At 44.0% G+C, this 19,884-nt stretch overlaps 1 protein-coding gene across 1 annotated transcript in view; it reads right to left on the bottom strand.

Moving 5' to 3' along the window:
* Positions 1–15,655: 15,655 nt before the first annotated feature.
* Positions 15,656–19,884, bottom strand: part of LOC307104091 (cryptic protein-like) — a gene marked incomplete at both ends in the record, with an annotated part of 11,147 nt that continues 6,918 nt past the window's right edge. Inside the window, one exon of the mRNA XM_079778727.1 lies at positions 15,656–15,795. Coding sequence (XP_079634853.1) covers positions 15,656–15,795 — 140 coding nt within the window. The remainder of the gene's footprint in view (positions 15,796–19,884) is intronic.

Genomic DNA, 19,884 nt, shown 5'->3' on the forward strand with positions numbered 1-19,884 from the left:
TGAAACCCAAGCAATCCTGAGGGAAGGTGGGGGTCAGTGCTGGAGGTAGATATCACACTCCTTGACTTCAAATTATACTACGAAGATACAATAATCTAAATATGGCAGAGAAACAGACACACAAACCAATGGAACAGAATTGAGAGCCTGAAATAAACCCAAATGTATATGGGCAACTAATTTTCAACAAAACAGCATCCAATGGAGAAAAGAAAGCCTATTCAATAAATGGTGTTGGAAAAATTGCAATGCCACTTGCAAAAGAATGAAAATAGTCTGCTATTTGACACTGTTAGATAGACATGAGCAGAGCAAGAACGATGGGCCAGGTATAGAAACTCAGGTATAGCAAGGGTCAAAACTGGGAAAATAAGAACCTCACCCCCAGGATAACCTACTCCTCTCCCCCATTGCCCTAGAATATCACTGGTCATGTGCTTTGGATCCTGACTTTTCACATCACTAGTCATGAAGTTTATACCCCCTGACCTTTTCCTCCCTTATAACATCTACTAGTAAGCCTCAGTTGTATTTCAGCTCCAGACCCAGAAAGGCAGCAAAACCAGGTAAATGACACCATGGCTGCCATATGATCAGCTGCATTAACTAATGACCCCCTGCCCTGGTAGTGACCAATCAGTGGAGACCGTGACCCTAAAAGAAAACACCTGAAAAGCTGATGAATATTCTATTGAGAGTCATCTCTGAAACCTCCCCTAAGATGTTCACCTGAAAGAGAGACATAGGTACGCTCAGGATGAAGGACCCAGTGTGCGCTCTCCCAAAGAGGAGCACACCAATGCCATTCCATTCCCCCTTCTTCCCTTTAAGGCAGTGGTTCTCAACCTTTCTAATGCCACGACCCTTTAATACAGTTCCTCATGTTGTGGTGACCCCCAACAATAAAATTATTTTTGTTGCTACTTCATAACTGTAATTTTGCTACTGTTATGAATAGTAATGTAAATATCTGTGTTTTCTGATGGTCTTAGGCGACCCTGCTAGCAGTTCTCAACCTGTGGGTCACGACTCACATGTTGAAAACCACTGCTGTAGAGCCTAAGACCATTGGAAAACACAGATATTTACATTACGATTCATTAACAGTAGCAAAAAAAGGCGACCCTGCTAGCAGTTCTCAACCCGTGGGTCACGACCCCAGGTTGAGAACCGCTGCTGTAGAGCCTAAGACCATTGGAAAACACACATATTTACATTACGATTCATTAACAGTAGCAAAATTAAAGTTATGAAGTAGCAACAAAAATAATTTTATGGTTGGGGGTCATACAACATGAGGAACTGTATTAAAGGGTCAAGGCATTAGAAAGGTTGAGAACCACTGCTTTAAGGGATCCCATGAGACTTGCAACCAGGGGAGCAATGGGCAGCAGCAGTTCATCCCAGGCTAACTCCTTGAATTTGTCTCCAAGGTATCCTTTTCTATGACATCTCAGTGAGCCAAAGCAGCCCAGCCTAGGCTCTTCTGTTACTTCTTCTATGCGCCTTCCTTGTTTCACGGTCCTAAGTATATTTTTGTTGCCATCATCAACCAAATACCTTTTGGCTCGGTGCTATATAGCCCTTCCCTTTAGCTATCCCCATCCCCCACCCCCTTTCCTTTAAATAAATTCAATTTATTCTTATTTACCTTATGAAATTGCTCTTTAGCCTGCCCACACATCAACAAGTTTAACCTTTCAGACAATATACACAAAAATTAACTCAAAATGGATTAAAAATCTAAACACGAGACCTGAAACTGTTTCTGGTGAAATGAGTTATTTTGTGGTGTCAAGAGCAAAGAATTTCAAATGACACATGTGTGGAGAAGTATAAACTTGATGGCAAGATTTTATTTGGGATAAAGGGAATTTATACACCCTCAGGGATGTAGAGGGCAGGTAGTCTCCAGAAGCAACTGCCATGAGGCTCTTGTTAATCCTCCATATGTTTTCTTGGTTCATGGTAAAGAACAAAGCACCATTCAAACCATCCAACCCAACTTTCTATATTTTCCCAGGTCCTCATCCCAACCAATTATTTTCCTGAACCTACTGGGGTTCCACACCCTCTATCTGATCTGATTGCCTTTCCATTTTTTCCCAGGTTAGGCTCTGCCTCTCTATGTTGTCACCTGGCTCTCACTGCACATGTCCAAAAGTTCTGTTACATCATCTGCTTTCTACTGCACATGTGACGAGCAGAGAAATTTCCCCTCCTTCTCCTTCTGGGAATTTGATACCAGGCCAGCAGCAGCCCTGGGAACATTTTTCTGTCCACTCTGAGAATTAAGTCTCCTCAGCAGCAGTCCCCTGAAGTGTGTTAATGAGCCTGTTTATGCTATGGTTCCCCAGCAAACTCGATGGACTGCTGTCCTGATACCTGCTTCAGCTTCCCAGTTTATTAAGTTTATTATTTGATATCCTTTTGCTTCCTTCCTTATATTAATAACTAGCTACCTATGCTAACAAAACAATTAAATGCATGAAAGAAAACATAGGTACTAAACTTATAGACTTTGGACCAGAGAGGATTTTATTAACTTGACCCCAAAGAAAAGTAAAAGCAAAAATCAATGAATGGGATTTACCAATCTAAAGTGCTTCTGCACAGCATAAAAGACCATCAACAAAACAAAAAGTCAACCAACTGAATGGGAGTAGATATTTGCAAACAATGCCTCTGATAAGGGGTTAATATTCAAAATATATAAAGAAGTCATAAAAAGAACTCATACAACTAAAAAAAATATTAAAAATATTAAACAATTATATTTTAAAAGGGGGCCTGAATAGACACTTTTCCCAAGAATAGAAACATAGAGATGGCTAACAGATATGTGAAAAGATGCTCAACTTTACTAGCTATAAGGCAAATGCAAATCAAAAGCACAATGAGATACTACCTCACATCTGTTAAAATGGCTATTATCAACAAGACAAAAAATAAGTGTTGGAGAGGATGTGAAGCAAAAGGAACCCTTATACATTGCTTGTGGGAATGTAACTGGTACAACCACTATGGAAAACAGTATGACATTTCCTCAGAAAATTAAGACTAGAGTTACCATATGACCCAGTAACCCCTCTTCTGGATATCTACCAAACAAAATTGAAAACATTTATTCATAAGAATATATGTTCTGCCGAAACCGGTTTGGCTCAGTGGATAGAGCGTCGGTCTGCGGACTGAAAGGTCCCAGGTTCGATTCCGGTCAAGGGCATGTACATTGGTTGCGGGCACATCCCCGGTAGGGGGTGTGCAAGAGGCAGCTGGTCGATGTTTCTCTCTCATCGATGTTTCTAGCTCTCTGTCCCTCTCCTTTCCTCTCTGTAAAAATTCAATAAAATATATTTTTAAAAAAAAGAATATATGTTCATTGCAGAATTATTCATGGTGGCCAAGACATGGAAACAACCTAATTGTCCTTCTATGGATGATTGGATAAAGAATATCTGTACTTATATCCAATGGACTACTACTCAGCCATTATAAAATGATGAAATACCAACATTTGCAAAAACATAGATGTATCTTGAAAGTAACATCTAAGCAAAGTATAGAAAAGAACACGAATCATGATTTCACTCATATGTGGGATATAAAACAGAAAGCTACAACAAAATAAGCAAAACAAACTCATAGGCACAGACAACAAAATGGGGGTTATCAAAGGGGAAAGGGTGGGGGAGGACAAAAAGTATAAAGAGGGCCAAATATATGGAAAAGGAAGGAGACTAGACTTTCGGTAGTGAGCACACAATGGAATATACAGATGATGTATTACAGAATTATACACCTGGAACTTATATAATTTTATTAACCAATATCACCCTAATAAATTAATTTTGAAAGACATAAATTTGTGATAAGGCAGCCATTCCAAAGGAACTTTCTTGCACATCTTAATCTTCAAACCTTTGGAATGTTTGAACTGGGCAAAATAACCTTTGGAAAGAGGTTTATTCCAAACAAGTTTTTGTAAAGCTAACAGGAGAGCAGACCTCCTGGTCACAGGACTGATGATTATAAACATTCTGTCAAGGATACATCTGATAAGGAGTTGATTTACAAAATATATAAAGTACTCATTCAACTCAACAAAAGGAAGACAACCAAATCAATTAAAAAATGGGCAGGAAGGAGCCCAGGGCAGGTCCAGGTGAGAAGCCGAGCTGGCAGGCAATTCCTTGTCTTCAACCCTATTGTAGCTGCTTCAGAGGCTGGGAGATAGAGCATGGCTGAGCAATAGAAAAGAACCTAATACTGATGCCAGGGTCTCCTTCCCACACCTGTTTCATGATTTCTTTCAAATGAGTGGCCCTAGATCCCTAGGGAAGGGTTTCAAGGAGGTTGGGTGGGGACCATACCCCACCAGCTTCATCCTCAACCACCTTCACCTTCCCCTCAATAAAAATTTGTTGAGGGCCTGCTATGTACCAGGCTTGTTTGTTTGTTTCCTGTTTTTTGTTTGTTTTTAATGATTTTTAAATTTATTTTTAGAGAGAGGGAGAGTAACATTGATGTGAGGGAAACATAGATCTGCTGCCTCCAGCATGACCCCCACCAGGAATTTAGTCTGAAACCCGGTCATGTTCCCTGACCAGGAATGGAACCAGCAAACCTTTGGTGCAGGAGACAATGCCCAACCAACTGAGCCTCACCAGCCAGGGCTCAGGCACTGTTTTATATGTCAAGATACAAGGAAAATTTAGAAAGATCAGGAAACTGTTGTTTTTTTCATTTGCATTTTAGATGTAGGGTGGGGTCAGACATTAAACACATAAACAATAAAATAACAAGAACACAACAAACAATTAGAGTACTTACTCTCTGACAGAGGCTTTACATATAACTCTAATCCTGACAACAGCCATGTGACATAGATGGTATTGTAATCTCCACTTTATAATGGGAAACTAAGACACACTGGGTAACCAACATCTAGTAAATGGTGGAGCTGGGATTTGAACCCAGGTAATCTGGCTCTAGAGCTTCTGGCTGTGATAATTGCTATGAAGACATCAGAACAGTCTGATTGGTTGGTTGATTCTCTATCCTCCTAACCCATACCTATTTCTTTGTCCCTTGCCCTAATAGTCAACTATTTTCACATGGCATTATCCAGCTTCCTAGTAGTTGCCAGTGTATTAGGGATGAAGTAAAATCTCATTGTTGATTTAATTTTAATTTGCATGTTTCAACTTACTAATAATTAAGCATCTCTTCATATGCTTGTTAGCTTTTTGGATTCCTTCTTTTGTAAGTTGCCCATTCATATATTCCTTTAGGGCTGATGTCTTATTCTTTTCTTTTTTTAAATATATTTTTATTGAGTTCAGAGAGGAAGGGTGAGGGAGATAGAAACATCAAGGATGAGAGAGAAACACTGATCACCTGTCTCCTGCATGCTTCACACTAGGAATGGAACCTGCAACCCCGACATGTGCCCTGACTGGGAATTGAACCATGACTTCCTGGTTCATAGGTCAATGCTCAACCACTGAAACATGCCAATTGGGCCAATGTCTTATTCTTGTTGATATATAAGAATTCTTTGTATGTTCTACATGTCTGTCCTTTGTCCATCCTGGACATTGCAAAAATCTCCCATTCTACCATCTATATTAACTGTGCCTATAATGTTTTTTGTTGTTATTTTCATATGATCAAACTCATCTCTCCCATTTTTGCTTTAGAGTTTGTTTTTGAAATTTTGTTTTAAAAAATCCTTTCCTATCCTTCTCAGAAACTGGTCTTGCAGAACCTGTTATAGAGGCCATAAAACTGTGAACAGTGCACTGCCCCAGAGGGAGAGTTATTAACGCTGGCGCCAAGCCAGACCATCAGATATGGCCTGGAGACCCCCAACACTTGGGGGCCTTCTTGCAAGGCCCACGAAAAGGACCGGAAGCATAATCCATATTTGCGGGACAAAGACCCCAGGAAGATATAAAAGAGAAGCCCCCTGTATGTTACTTTACTCAGATTTGGAAAGTTATTCCCTGAGTCCACTGGTATAAATAAACAGTGTCACTCCTTTTCTCTAAAAGCATTTCTTGGTTTTTCTTTGGTCTTCTGAAACAAACAGAGAGGGAGCTGAAACCATGTGGCTGAAAAAAATTCCTGTGGCTTTCCCTGTTCCTTCTCTCAGTGTCTCTGTGTGGTTGGTTCTCTTAATCACTAAGGTGTAGTAAGAGTGCACATATAAACAATGCAGAATGGAGAGAGCTTATTGCTTTCTTCAAAGGGAGGTTCTCGCTCTCTGTCAGAGAGAGCAAAATCAGGGCTGTGAGAAAGCCTTGGGACAGGACAGCTCTGAGATAGTGCCTAGCAAGGCTATCTTCATCTGTTCTCTTCAACATCAGGAGACAAATAAGGTATATTACACATTTATATAAAGATGCAAACCATGAGCCCAGGGCCCTCTTTTGTCTCCTAAGAAGTTTCTACTTTTTTATGATCTTTCTGGACACCTGGGGTGTCATCACAGGAAAAATACCCTTTATCCTCAAATTCTCTAAGCACTACAGAAAAAACTGGCAGCTTACTTTTCCCAGTTCCTGGATGAGATTTTATGTTCTTTTAGAGCTAGGTAGGTGAAGCCTTCTTAGTTAGTTAGTTAGTTAGTTAGTTAGTTTCTTATATAAGTGACTGGATAGATTAGATAGTCAGAAACAGATAGATAAAAGGGTTATTTAGTTTTATGTTTATAACCAGGAATCATTCTATTAGGAGGATCCATAATCCTGGTTCCTAATTATCTATTTAAAATGTAAATGAGCCCAAACCGGTTTGGCTCGGTGGATAGAGCGTCGGTCTGCGGACTGAAAGGTCCCAGGTTCGATTCCGGTCAAGGGCATGTACCTTGGTTGCGGGCACATCCCCAGTAGGGGTTGTGCAAGAGGCAGCTGATCGGTGTTTCTCTCTCATCGATGTTTCTAACTCTCTATCCCTCTCTCTTCCTCTCTGTAAAAAATCAATAAAATATATTTAAAAAATAAATAAATAAAATGTAAATGAGTATTTATATCTTATATATTCACATGAATAATCAACATGTGTTGGTTTTTCTTTTTCCCACAATTGTAGCCTCTCAAATGTGGAACAAATCTCTCAGTTCAGTTTCCTAAGTGCAGCCCTTGAAAATAAGACTATGTGTTTTTTTATCCACCTATGTTTTTCAGCACACTTCATCCTATATAATAAAACCCTAATATGCAAATTGACTGAATGGTGAAATGACCAGCCGCTATGATGCTCACTGACCACCAGGGGGCAGACATCAATGCAGGAGCTGCCCCCTGAGGGGTCCTGGACTGCAACAGGGTGCAGGCTGGGCTGAGGGACTCCCCCTCCAGTGCATGAATTTCATGCACTGGGCCTCTAGTCCTCTCTAATAAAATGGTAATATGCAAATTAACCATCACTCCGCTACATAAACCACACCCACCAACCAAGCCACGCCCACCAGCCAACCAGGGCGAGTATGCAAATTAACCCCAATCCAAGATGGCTACAGCCACAGAGAGCAAGGTTTCCCAGGTAACAGAGCAAGCCAAGCTTTCCATAGCCGTTGCAGGCCTAAGCATCCACTCAAGCTACAAAGTTTCAATTATAGAAGGTAAACAAATTCAAACAAATGGCGGCAGAATGGAGCTTGAGAGAGCAGGCCAGGGTTGCCGGCGGCAACAGGGGAAGCAAAGCTTTCCGCACACCCTGGCCGGGCCCACCCGCTTAAGGCTACAAAGTTTCAATTGTAGAAGGTGAATTAACTGCCACAGAAATGGCTGCTGCCCCAGAAATGGCTGCCGCCCCAGGCTACAAAGTTTCAATTTCAGAAGGAAAATAAATTCCAGATACCAGGGCCTCCCCTTGGGTTGCCAGGAGGCGTGGCCAGCCTGCAAACCACCACAGGCCCCTCGCTCAGGCCGCCCCACGCCCCAAGGGAACCCCCACCCTTATCTGTGACACGCTTCAGGGCAAACCAGCTGGCCCCCACCCGTGCACCAGGTCTCTATCCTATCTAATAAAAGAGTAATATACAGATTGATCATCACTGCAACACACAAGATGGCTGCCCCCATGTGGTCAAAGATCCTGCCCCCATGTGGACACAAGATGGCCACCACAAGATGGCCAGAAGGAGAGGGCAGTTGGGAGGCACCGGGCCTGCAAGGGAGGGCAATTGTGAGGGACCAGGCCTGCAAGGGAGGGCAGTTGAGAGGAACCAGGCTTGCAAGGGAGGGCAGTTGGAGGTGATCAACCCTACAGGAGAGGGCAGTTAGGGGTGACCAGGCTGGCAGAGGAGGGAAGTTGGGGGGCAAACAGGCTGGCAGGGGAGCAGTTAAGCATCAACCAGGCTGGCAGCGGAGTGGTTATGGGGTGATCAGGCTGGCAGGCAGAAGCGGTTAGGGGCAATCAGGAAGGCAGGCAGGCAAGCAGTTGGGACCCAGCAGTCCTGGATTGTGAGAGGGATGTCCGACTGCCCGTTTAGGCCCGATCCTGGTGGGATCGGGCCTAAACGGGCAGTCGGACATCCCTCCAGGAGTCCCAGATTGGAGAGGGTACAGGCTGGGCTGAGGGACAACCCCCCGCCGTGCACGAATTTCGTGCACCGGGCTTCTAGTATTGGTATAAAAGTGTAAAAGATGGGCATTTTGTAAACATTCCATACATAATATAAACATATTCATCAAGTTCTTAGAATAAATTTACTAAGTCCATCAGTTGTTTGTTTCTATAATAATTAAGCTGTAATAAATAGTACTGCTCAGAATGCACTTGAAACTATTTAAACACAACTTTGCTATCAAAAATCATTATTGCCTAGAAATGTCTCAAAATTTGAATAATTATTTTTCATGTCAACCCTTTACTAAAGTCTACCTCCTTTTTAACACTTATTAATATTATACTGAATTCATAATTTCAGCCAAGAATTGAAAAGTTTAAAAATGCAAATAAACTATTTTACAATACAGATTTTTAAAAAATAATTGTACTACATAGACTTATGAACTAAAGTGGATTTTAAAAGCTGAAAAACTAAATGGAACTATTTGAAGCTTTACATTAACAGGCCTTTCTCATCATACCTGGAGTCTCCAGCATGCTGGGCCCCATTCTAATGGACTTCAAGTTACTGACAATTTTAGCATTATTTCACTTCTCTCTCTGTTCAAAGGGCTGTGCCACCAAGCATAGCTTATAGTGGGCTTCAAAATATATCTGTTAAACTGTGTGTGTGTGTATGCACATATGCTATACAGAGCACTAAGATAGCGAGTAGCTCATTTAATTCACCATGACTTCCTGCCTCAGTGGTCACAGTGAGAAATCTCTATTAACCTATATTTGTAGTGCCCTAGCAGCCAGGTAGAGTCAAAACCACCCTCCCATGCAGCAAAAATCTCTCCAGTTCATGCAGTTTTATATCACACTAATGGCCCCGTGCACAGATTCATGCACATTGAAAGGAAATTAATTAGAAGAAATATTTTAATATCGCTATTTGCCCTTTCTCTATAATAGAAGTGTCAACCAAATTCACAATCAACAATGACAGATTGAAACACATGCGTGCGATTGGTGCCAGTGAGAGCTTTATACTATGTATCAGGCATGCAGGAGTCAACTTAGCCTTTTATATATACTACGAAAGGCCTGGTGCATGAAATTTGTGCACCGGGGGGGTGTCCCTCAGCCCAGCCTGCACCCTCTCCAATCTGGGACCCCTCGGGGGATGTCCAACTTCTGGCTCCTAACAACTCGCCTGCCTGCCTGCCTGATTGCCCCTAACTACTTCTACCTTCCAGCCTGATGGCCCCCTAACTGTTCCCCTTCCAGCCTGATTGACACCTAACTGTTCCCTGCCAGCCCGATCACCCCCAACTGCCCTCCCCTGCAGGCCTGGTCACCCCAACTGCCCTCCCCTGCAGGCCATCTTGTGACAATGTGGGGGTGGCCATCTTGTGATGACGTGGGAATGGCTATCTTGTGGCAGCCATCTTGTGACAATGTGGGGGTGGCCATATTGTGGTGGCCATCTTGTGATGATGTGGGGGTGGCCATCTTTGTGGCGGCCATCTTGTGATGACATGGGGTGGCCATCTTGTGACATGATGGCATGAGGGTCAATTTGCATATTACCTCTTTATTATATAGGATATAGAAATAAACTTGCTTAATTAGACCTGCTTTCTGATTTAGCTAAACTTTTTCCAGCCCAGTGAAGCACCCCAACTTCTCTTTCAGGTAATTGTCAGCAACACAGCAGTAAATATCAACACAAAGCAGATTATTATTGTAGGTCACGCAGGGAGAACAAAGGGTAAAATATTTAACTGCAGCAGTGTTCGACTATATTCTGCGCAGTGAGAAAACCTGAAGTCATTTTCAAGGTCCACCATTTCTTACTTCTTTTCAGTTGAGTCAAGTTTCTAAGCTTTCTAAATCTCCATTTTCCGGCTAATGAAAAGAAAATAGGATTCTACCAAGTCTCCTATCTACCTACTCCAGGACTTCTGTGAGGATCAAATGGGATGAGGCATGGGAAAACGCTTCACAGACATTTGGTTAAAGTGTAAAATGTTTTCACCTGGCTTTAAAGCAAGTCATGTTCCTGGGCTGAATAAACTCCAAGGAGGCTAGTTGCTAGAGAGAGGAAGCTGAGTGTTGCTACGTGATGTCATTACCCGGCACCCACAGCCACTGTTTCTGGGCTGGGCTGGGCTGTGGGCTGCATTTTGCGCCATGAAGTCACAAGCAGCATTGGCTGCGATTTGGTGGGCTGTCGCTCCAGGGTGGTGGCGGGGCCTGTGTCCCACTTGGGGGAAGCCAAGTGTTGTTTTGTCTGTGCCAGGTCCACAGTGCTGTTTTTTTTGTAAATGGTCAGTGCATGTAATGGCATATCCTGCGTTGAGCATCTGCTCCCTGGTGGTCAGTATGTGTCATAGTGACCAGTTGGATGGTCAGAGGGACACTTAGCATATTAGCCTTTTATATATAGAGATGGGCAATAAATCCTGTAATGGCATTTCCATTGAATTCAGCTTTGAACATCCTATCTATAAAACAGTAATATGCAAATCATCACTCCGCTACACTCACAAGCCACGCCCACCGGCCACGCCACCGGCCAATCAGAAAGGGAATATGCAAATACACCTAACCAAGATGGCTGCAAACTCCAAGAGCAGTGGTTGTTGGAACTGGGATATTGGAGCCGAAGATCAGAGGGGAAGATCGGAGCCAGCAGGGGTCCCCCACAGGTGATCAGAGCCAGCTGGGGTCCCCCACAGATGATCAGAGCCAGCTGGGGTCCCCTGCAGGTGATCGGAGCCAGCTGGGGGTCCCTGTCCAGGGCCCAAGCCTCAGCCAGAGGCTTGCGGCATTGGCTGGGGGTGGAGCTGGGCCACTGGAACCAGCTGGGGTCCCCTGCGGTGATTGGAGCCAGCTGGAGGTCCCTGACCAGGGCCCAAGCCTCAAACAGAAGCTTGAGGCCTTGGCCTTGGATGGAGCGGGGGATAGAGCCATCTGGGGGTCCCTGCCCAGGGGCCGAGCCTCAAACAGAGGCTTGCGGCATTGGATGGGGGCGGAGCGGGGAGATCAGAGCCAGCTGGGGGTCCTGCCCAGAGCCCAAGCCTTGGCCAGAGGCTTGCAGCCTTGGCCATTGGGGCGGAGCCTGGTGATCGGAGCCTGGCGATCGGAGCCAGCTGGGGTCCCTGCCCAGAGCCCAAGCCTCTGCCAGAGGCTTTAGGCCTTGGCTGGGGGTGGAGCCCTCCAGCGGAGCCAGCTGGGGGTCCCTACAGGTGATTGGAGCCAGCTGTGGGTCCCTGCCCAGGGCCCAAGCCTCAGCCAGAGGCTTTAGGCCTTGGCTTGGGGTGGAGCCCTCCAGCGGAGCCAGCTGGGGTCCCTTGCAGGTGATCCAAGCCAGCTGGGGGTCCCTGCCCAGAGCCCAAGCCTAGAGGCTTGCAGCCTTGGCCGTGGGTGGAGCCGGGCGATAGAGCCAGCTGTGGGTGTCTGTGGGCAATTGGAACCAGCTGGGAGTCCCTGCCCAGGGCCCGAGCCTCAAACAGAGGCTTGCGGCCTTGGCTGGGGGTAGAGCAGGGCGATCAGAGCCAGCTGGGGGTCCCTGCCCAGGGCTGGAGGCTTTAGGCCTTGGCAGGGGTGGAGCCGGAGATCACAGGAGATAGGTGTGAACTACAGAGGAAATACCTTTTCTGACCACTCATTGGCTAAGCTCCCTGTATGCCACTGGTAATATTCTTAGTAACTTGGGTATAAGAATCCAAAAAAGTGATCTAGGGCTTTTCCACCACACTCCTGGAGAAAAAAATGAAGGTCCGCTGCTGGAGGGCTAAGAAATGTCATAACCTGCCCTACACGGTTTGGCTCAGTGGATAATGTCTAGGTTTGCCAACCGCAGAGTCCAGGTTAGATTCTGATCAAGGGCATGTACCTAAGTTGCAGGCTCCTCCCTGGCTGGGGCCCAGTTCAGGGCTCAGGAAGGAGGCAAGAAATCTAAGTATTCCTCTCACTTTGATGTTTCTCTCTGTCTTTCCCTTTCTCTTTCACATTCTCTAAAAGTCAATGGAAACATATACTCAGGTGAGGATAAAAAAAAAAAAAAAAAGAAAGAAATATCATCCTATCTAATAAAAGAGTACTATGCAGATTGATCATCACTGCAACACACAATATAGCTGCCCCCCATGTGGTCAAAGATCCAGCCCTCATGTGGACACAAGATGGCAACCACAAGATGGCCAGCAGGAGAGGGCAGTTGGGAGGCACCCGGCCTGCAAGGGAGGGCAGTTGAGAAGGACCAGGCCTGCAAGGGAGGGCAGTTGGAGGTGATCAACCCTGCAGGAGAGGGCAGTTAGGGGTAACCAGGCCGGCAGAGGAGGGAAGTTGGGGGCAAACAGGCTGGCAGCAGAGTGGTTAGGGGGTGATCAGGCTGGCAGGCAGAAGTGGTTAGGGGCAATCAGGAAGGCAGGCAGGCAAGCAGTCGGGACCCAGCAGTCCTGGATTGTGAGAGGGATGTCCGACTGCCCGTTTAGGCCCGATCCAAGGGATCGGGCCTAAACGGGCAGTCGGACATCCCTTGAGGGGTCCCAGATTGCAGAGGGTACAGGCTGGGCTGAGGGACAACCCCCCTCCGTGCATGAATTTCGTGCACCGGGCCTCTAGTTTTAAATAAAATCCTGTAAGGTTTATAAAAGATCAAATTTTTTATCAACTAATTTATTAATTCAGGCTGTATTATCTATTTCAGAGTCATTTTCTCTCATATTTTATTCTTGTTTACCTAAATAATTAGTAATATTCTTGTCTTCATTCCTCTGATTTCTAGTTGTGGTACCTGTCCAAACAGGGCTGTGACTGATAAGCAGAGCGCTAAGATACTTGACAGATCAAATTTAGAAATGCCTGACTTCCAAATACAGTGTGATTGGCAGAAAGACCAGCCATTAAGTCCCCTTTATTTTTCCCGAGTTCTTTACAGGAATTTAGTTTCTTGGAGTTCAGATTTGGTGGCTTGCCTGACTGGGTGTCAAGAGATGACTGAATCCTCTTACAGGTTATATAACTTCTTTTGGCTAAATTATCTCCCTGCTTTGCCTTTATAATGGATTCTGCTCTGTAGACTCTTTCCCTTTTAAAGAGATGTTGGTGATAATCTCAAGAAATGCTAATTGTCCTGAAAAGGGTGTTACAAAGGAGCAACTGGTTGAAGGAACTGAAGAGAAAGAGGCAGGTTCCTGCAGCCTTACCTTCCTTCACCTATGGCAGCTTCTCCTTGCCAGACACAGAGTACAGCAGTGTTGGGGACACACAAGTGGTACTATCCCTGTCCCCCAAGGACTTAGAGGGTAGTGGGGAGATTGACAGTGAACAAACAAACAAAAGACATGAGATGTTGCAGCACTGTTATCAGACCTATCCGGATCCAGTCACACAGTAGTCACCAGCCAAATGACAACTGTAAGATTTCGTGAGAAGGAATGTAGTTTATAGCCAGCAGGTAAGGATACACAAGGAGAGGTGAATGTCACTTCTCCCAAAGCAGCTGTTCCCAAACAAAGGGTAGGATTTGTTTAGTGGACGGACAAAAAAAAGGCCACATGCTAACCTGACTAGCTCAGGGAAGGCCTGCAAGGCAGTTTGGCAAACTCAAAGACCTAAAGAAACCACAAATGATGGTCTGAAATTAAAAATTTAACTAAAAGCAGTTTATAGTGGGTCATGTCCTAGGCCAGTATTTTCCTTGACAAAGATCAACTTCAATCTTTACTGAGCCTAATGTCTTTTTGCATTTAAGATAACATACCTGTGGAATGTCAGGATAACTTGTAATTTCCCTTTTTCTGGATCCCTCAGGGCACAACAAATGGCAGCAGGGTGGAAACCGCAAATTCCCTCATTGTTATTGTTATGCTGTTAATTGTCAACTGTTAACTATCCTGCACCCACTTGTGTAAAAGAAGCATGTGTCCATCATTTCACTTTTTATCCAGTCCCAGAGGTACCCCCTTTGCTTTCTCCCACCTCCCTAATCTATCACTAATGGATTTCATGTACCCCACTTACATCTCCTCCTTTGATTGTGATGTATAAAACAAGGTAAAGGGCCACCATTTTCTGGAGCATTATCCCAATCCGTTGAGATTTTGCTTCCCGGCAATTGCCAGTTTGGTTCAAATAAATTCACAAAAATTCTTTATAGGTTTGAATGTTTTTATATTAACAGTTTTTATTCAGGAAAGTCATGCATAAACATTGAGAAGAGCTTCCTCATTGCAGGTAGAGGTGGGGACATTCCTGCTCATGTGCAGTTAGAAAACATGTCTATACATACATGTTCATTCAAAAATGGCAGACAATCTCTACCTCTGGGAAGACATTTTGGTATTACAATGAGGGTATAATGAGAAAAGTTCATGAAGAGGTCAGTGCAGAGTCCTCCAGGCCACTTTGGCAAGCCTTGGGTGGTTTCAGCCAGATCAACCCCCTGGTTCTGCAAATCATCTTGAGCTTGTCCCTGAAAAGACAGTTCTGGCAATCGTCAATGTCAGGGATGGTATAGGTATGGAAGGAAGTTTAACCAATTAAGTCCCTCTGTTAAACTCTTAGCAAATTACAGGATGTGAGTACACAAACTTTATAAAACCTAGGGTGTTCGAAGTGGGTTTACAGGTTAATCTAAGCAAAGAAATGCTTATGAATCCTAAATAAAAGTTAGTCTATGCTAGGCTGCCTGCATATATCGGCAATTTATAGCATCTATTTAGGTTAGGTTACAGCATCTCTAGTGCATCTACACATGGGGGCTAGGGATGCTGGAGAGGAGTTGTTATTTGCCTGCTCAGTCTACTCTGAAATCACAGATGATGTAGGGTTGAAGAGGTCCCTGCCTCTAGTGTTTACTCATGTGAGGCTAAGTCATGTACCTAGAAATAAGGCTTAGGGAAGCAAAAAAGGCTCTTTCATGATAATGTTTATTAATAAAAATATTTATGTAATACTTCGGTTTATACAAAATCAAGCAAATATATTACTTACAACACAGAAAACTAAAGAGGATGCACAAGACATGCTGTCCCAACAGATCCAGGGACACTGAGGTCCTGCCGGTGTTTATTTCGAATCAGGCCTTTTCAGGCCAGGCAGCAATCTCTCCTTCACTGATGATGCATTTCAGGAGGAAGCAGGGCAGGAGGCTAAGAAAAACTAGCAAGCACTGTGTGCTTAGTCTAGTCGAGTATGAGGTAAGAAATTCCTTCAGGTCTGAAAAAAAAAAAAAAAAAAAAAACACCAGAAAATGTAAGACACTCTGTTGCAGACTTGTTTTAAGGGACTAAAACAGGGTTTTGCACATGCTCTGATAAAGGTCCTTCTCTGCTTTGGCCTCCTAACTAGGCTTTGCCTGCATTAGGGCTGGATGGGAGTAAATCCAGAGCCCATAGCACAGGCTCACCAGAGGTCACCGCACTCGCCAAAGGAAGTCAGCCTTTGGGGCACATCTCAAGGAATATGTGCTTGCCTTTAGCTTTTTTATTCCTTTTTCTGTAGCCTAAAACAATGGGATTTTTGTGAAACCTGGGATTTGTTGAAGAATTCACTGAGGCAACAAATAAGTGACCCTGCAGCCCCTCTCATTTAGCACATGAGCTGACCAAAGTGATCTTTCAGAGTTCCAAACCAAGTCATTTAGCAATCAGGGGCAAATATATCTGATTTAAAATATAACACTATTTTTTTAAACTAGGGACAATTTAGTAAACAGAAGGAAAGTGCCCACCCCTAAAGAAATGGCAAAATACCACAAGGAAGTAACAACAATAAATAGCTCCATAGCATTGTGGCACCACACACCAGTGCTCACCTCTCCTTCTGTCACAATGTGGATCCTCGACAGCAGATCTCACTCTGAGCTCTAAGGGCCCATGAGACTGGCTTTCTGTATGGCTGAGCCTCCAGCCCAGAGGTGCTGAGTAGAAATAACTGTCAATCTCCCCTAGTCTGGGGTACTGAAGCTAGGCAGGGATCTTGGCTAAAGTCCCTGGTAGTGAGTGATTACCATGTAAAGCGGGTAAGCCCCGCAGGTATGGTCACAGGCAGGGATGCCAACTACACCAAAGCATTCTCACAAGCAAATCGGGGGCTGGATGTGGCCTTGGTAGAGGAATGGCCCCACTACAGGAACTTCTTCCTGGGCTAGCCAGCCCCCGACCACCTGCTGCTCCTGGAACAGGGCTGCCAGCCCCACACTCTATGATACCTCTAGGACCGTGGTCGGCAAACTGCGGCTTGTGAGCCACATGCAGATCTTTGGCCCCTTGAGTGTGGCTCTTCCACGGCCTGGACGAGTCTATTTTGAAGAAGTGGCATTAGAAGAAGTTTAAGTTTAAAAAATTTGGCTCTCAAAAGAAATTTCAATTGTTGTACTGTTGATATTTGGCTCTGTTGACTAATGAGTTTGCCGACCACTGCTCTAGGAGATGCCCTGTGAGAACCTGTGGTGAGCATGAGACAGTAGAATGAACAAGTAATAACAAAGACAAGCCACTGTAGAAGGGTCCCACTCTGTACTTGCTCACAGGTGAGCCATTGTGGGCAGTCTAGGAGGCCAGACTCAGGATGGGACCAAAGTCAGGCCCACTCCAAACCTAGGTGCATTCCCCATACCACCTCACCTTGTGAGAGTGATGTTCCAGGGTACTAGACCCCACAAAACAGGAACCCTAACATGTAGGCACAGCGGAGGCTCCAGAAGAGCTGATGAAAGATAGGGGCTCAGAAAATAAGAAGCTATTCAGGTGAAAAAAGGGTCAGCAAGCACTGAACTTGAGAGCTGATTTTCCCTTGAGAGAAGGAAACAGGCTGCCCACAAAGAAGGATTCAGACCCCACCAATTATCTTTTCTTGTATATAAACTCGAAGGTCATTGTTTTAGTCAGCTTTGTGAATTAGGTTAGACTGAGTCAGCCCCTCAGCAGGAGTCCCAAAACTGAGGCTGTGAGCACCATGTAGTATCCCTTCAAGGGAGCACAAGGTTACCCTTTGAGCTAAGAGAGAAAATATTAGAACTTCCACTACATATTTATAGGAAAAGCATTACTAATATTTACTGTGTATATTTGAATCTAGGAAATCAGTGGTTCTAAGCCCACCATTATTTTATGTCATGCCAAACACACACACACACACACACACACACACACACACACACACACACACACACAACTCTGCTACTGATTATTTATTATAAACTACTAGAGGCCCAGTGCACGAATTCGTGCACCAGTGGGGTCCCTCGGCCCGGCCTGTGGAGATCGGGCCAAAACCAGATCTCCAACATCCCCTGAGGAGTCCCAGATTGCGAGAAGGCACAGGCCAGGCCGAGGGACCCCACCAGTGCACGATTGGGGTTGGGGAGGGACGCCGGAGGCTGGCGGGGCTCCAGGGCGTGTCCGACCAGTCTCACTCAGTCCTGATCAGTAAGACCCCAGCAGCAAATTAACCTACTGGTCGGAGCATCTGCCCCCTGGTGGTCAGTGAATGTCATAGTGACTGGTCGACTGTCTGCTCCCTGGTGGTCAGTGCACATTATAGCAAGCAGTTGAGCATACTTAGCATATCATTAGCATATTATGCTTTGATTGTTTGAAAGGCCAACCGGACACTTAGCATATTAGGCTTTTAGTTATATAGGATGATTTTTATTATATACTTATTGAATGGCCTTTTTTAGACTTTAGTCAGACATAGCAGATTTTTATCATGTACACTAGCCTGCGCATACGTGAAAAGAAAGCTATAAGTGAAATCAAGTTTGTGCATGCTCAGCATGGCAGCTGTGTCATCACCACTTAATGGGAAAATGGCTCAAATATTTTTACTGGTGGAATGGGAGATTTTTTTAAAAAGTTTTGGCCGGCACCCTGGACGAGAATAACATCAGGCTTCAATATGAGGTCCAGAACCATAATTCCCGAAACACTCCTATTTGCAGATACTCACAGATGCCCTTGGGAGGCAAATGGCTTCCTCTCCTATTGTGCAACCCAGAAAGCTCACCCATTGGACCAATACCTATCATGGGAAAACATTCCAGGAGGGCTTAACAAAGGGTCTGCTCTCTCCCAGGCAGCACACCATGGTCTCGGTGCTGGTTGGGGCCAAGACCTGCGTAGGCCATCCTTCCCACAGATCACAGCCCCACAGACTGCAGCCTCACAGGCCACAGCCCCTCAACCCCCACAGTCCCACAGGCTGGCTCTGTCCCACAGATGTTTATTTGCTTGTTGGTAGGTTGGTTGATTGTTTTATGTCAGAAATGTAATTTTAAAAATTGAGTTTGAAGTAAGAAGTGAGGCTTGACCTAACCACAATCTGACATTGGCATTTTTTGTTTGTCTTTGAAGGCATTTGAGTTTCCTACTTCATTTTGTCATTATTTAGAGCATTAAACTAGTTCTTGATACTAATGAAATATATTTAATTATTTGGGGCTATGTGTAAGAAGAACCACCCTCTGTATAAGGACATTTTGGGCTGGCTCAAGGACTAAGTAAAATCCCCTCCTATCTGAAAGCTTACCTTTTTTTAACCGTAATTTACTTAATGCCCACCAAGTATTAGAGGGTGTTGTTCATTTCAACATTTCAGCAAATTTACAATTAATGCTAAATTATGAAGTAATTCCTAACCTCAATGTATTGATTAGAATACTTTGGTGATATTAATAAAGTAACAATAAATTATTTTGTGCATAATATGTAACAGGTACAGTGCCTTTGCATCTTAACAAACAATGGGCAATATTCAGTTCCAATTTTGCATCTGTGGCGTCTGAAGCACAAACAAGTCCTTTAACCTTCATAAAGATTATAAATATTATAAAAAGTATTTTGGGAATTTGAACAAGTACTTTGGGGGATTTTGCATGCTATCTCTATTGTGCCACATTTCCTCTTTAAATGCAATGTTAACAAGTGCAAATGAAGAAAATGGTAGAATTATAGTTACCTGTCTAAAGCATATTGTTTTTAGAACACCAAGAAAGGGTTATTTGATCTGTAATATAGTAATAGATAATGGCTTATATGGTATTTATTCTTTGGAGCTATATTTGGACCTAAGAAGTCAATATTTATTTAGAATTATTATGCACAAAACATTATTTAGATCCTAAAGCAGAAAAATTACAAAAATAGCCCACACCAATAAACAAAATTATTTTGCATAAATTTTATCCTTCAACATCTGTGTGAGGGTGAAGGGCAGGGCTATCCTCATCTGACATGAGAAAATAAAGGAACAAATCATGTTCTTCTAAGTCAGAATGGAAAAGCATGCCTTTGAAAAGGTATT

This window comes from Cnephaeus nilssonii (assembly GCF_951640355.1).
Source record: "Cnephaeus nilssonii genome assembly, chromosome: 8".
NCBI lineage: Eukaryota > Metazoa > Chordata > Mammalia > Chiroptera > Vespertilionidae > Cnephaeus > Cnephaeus nilssonii.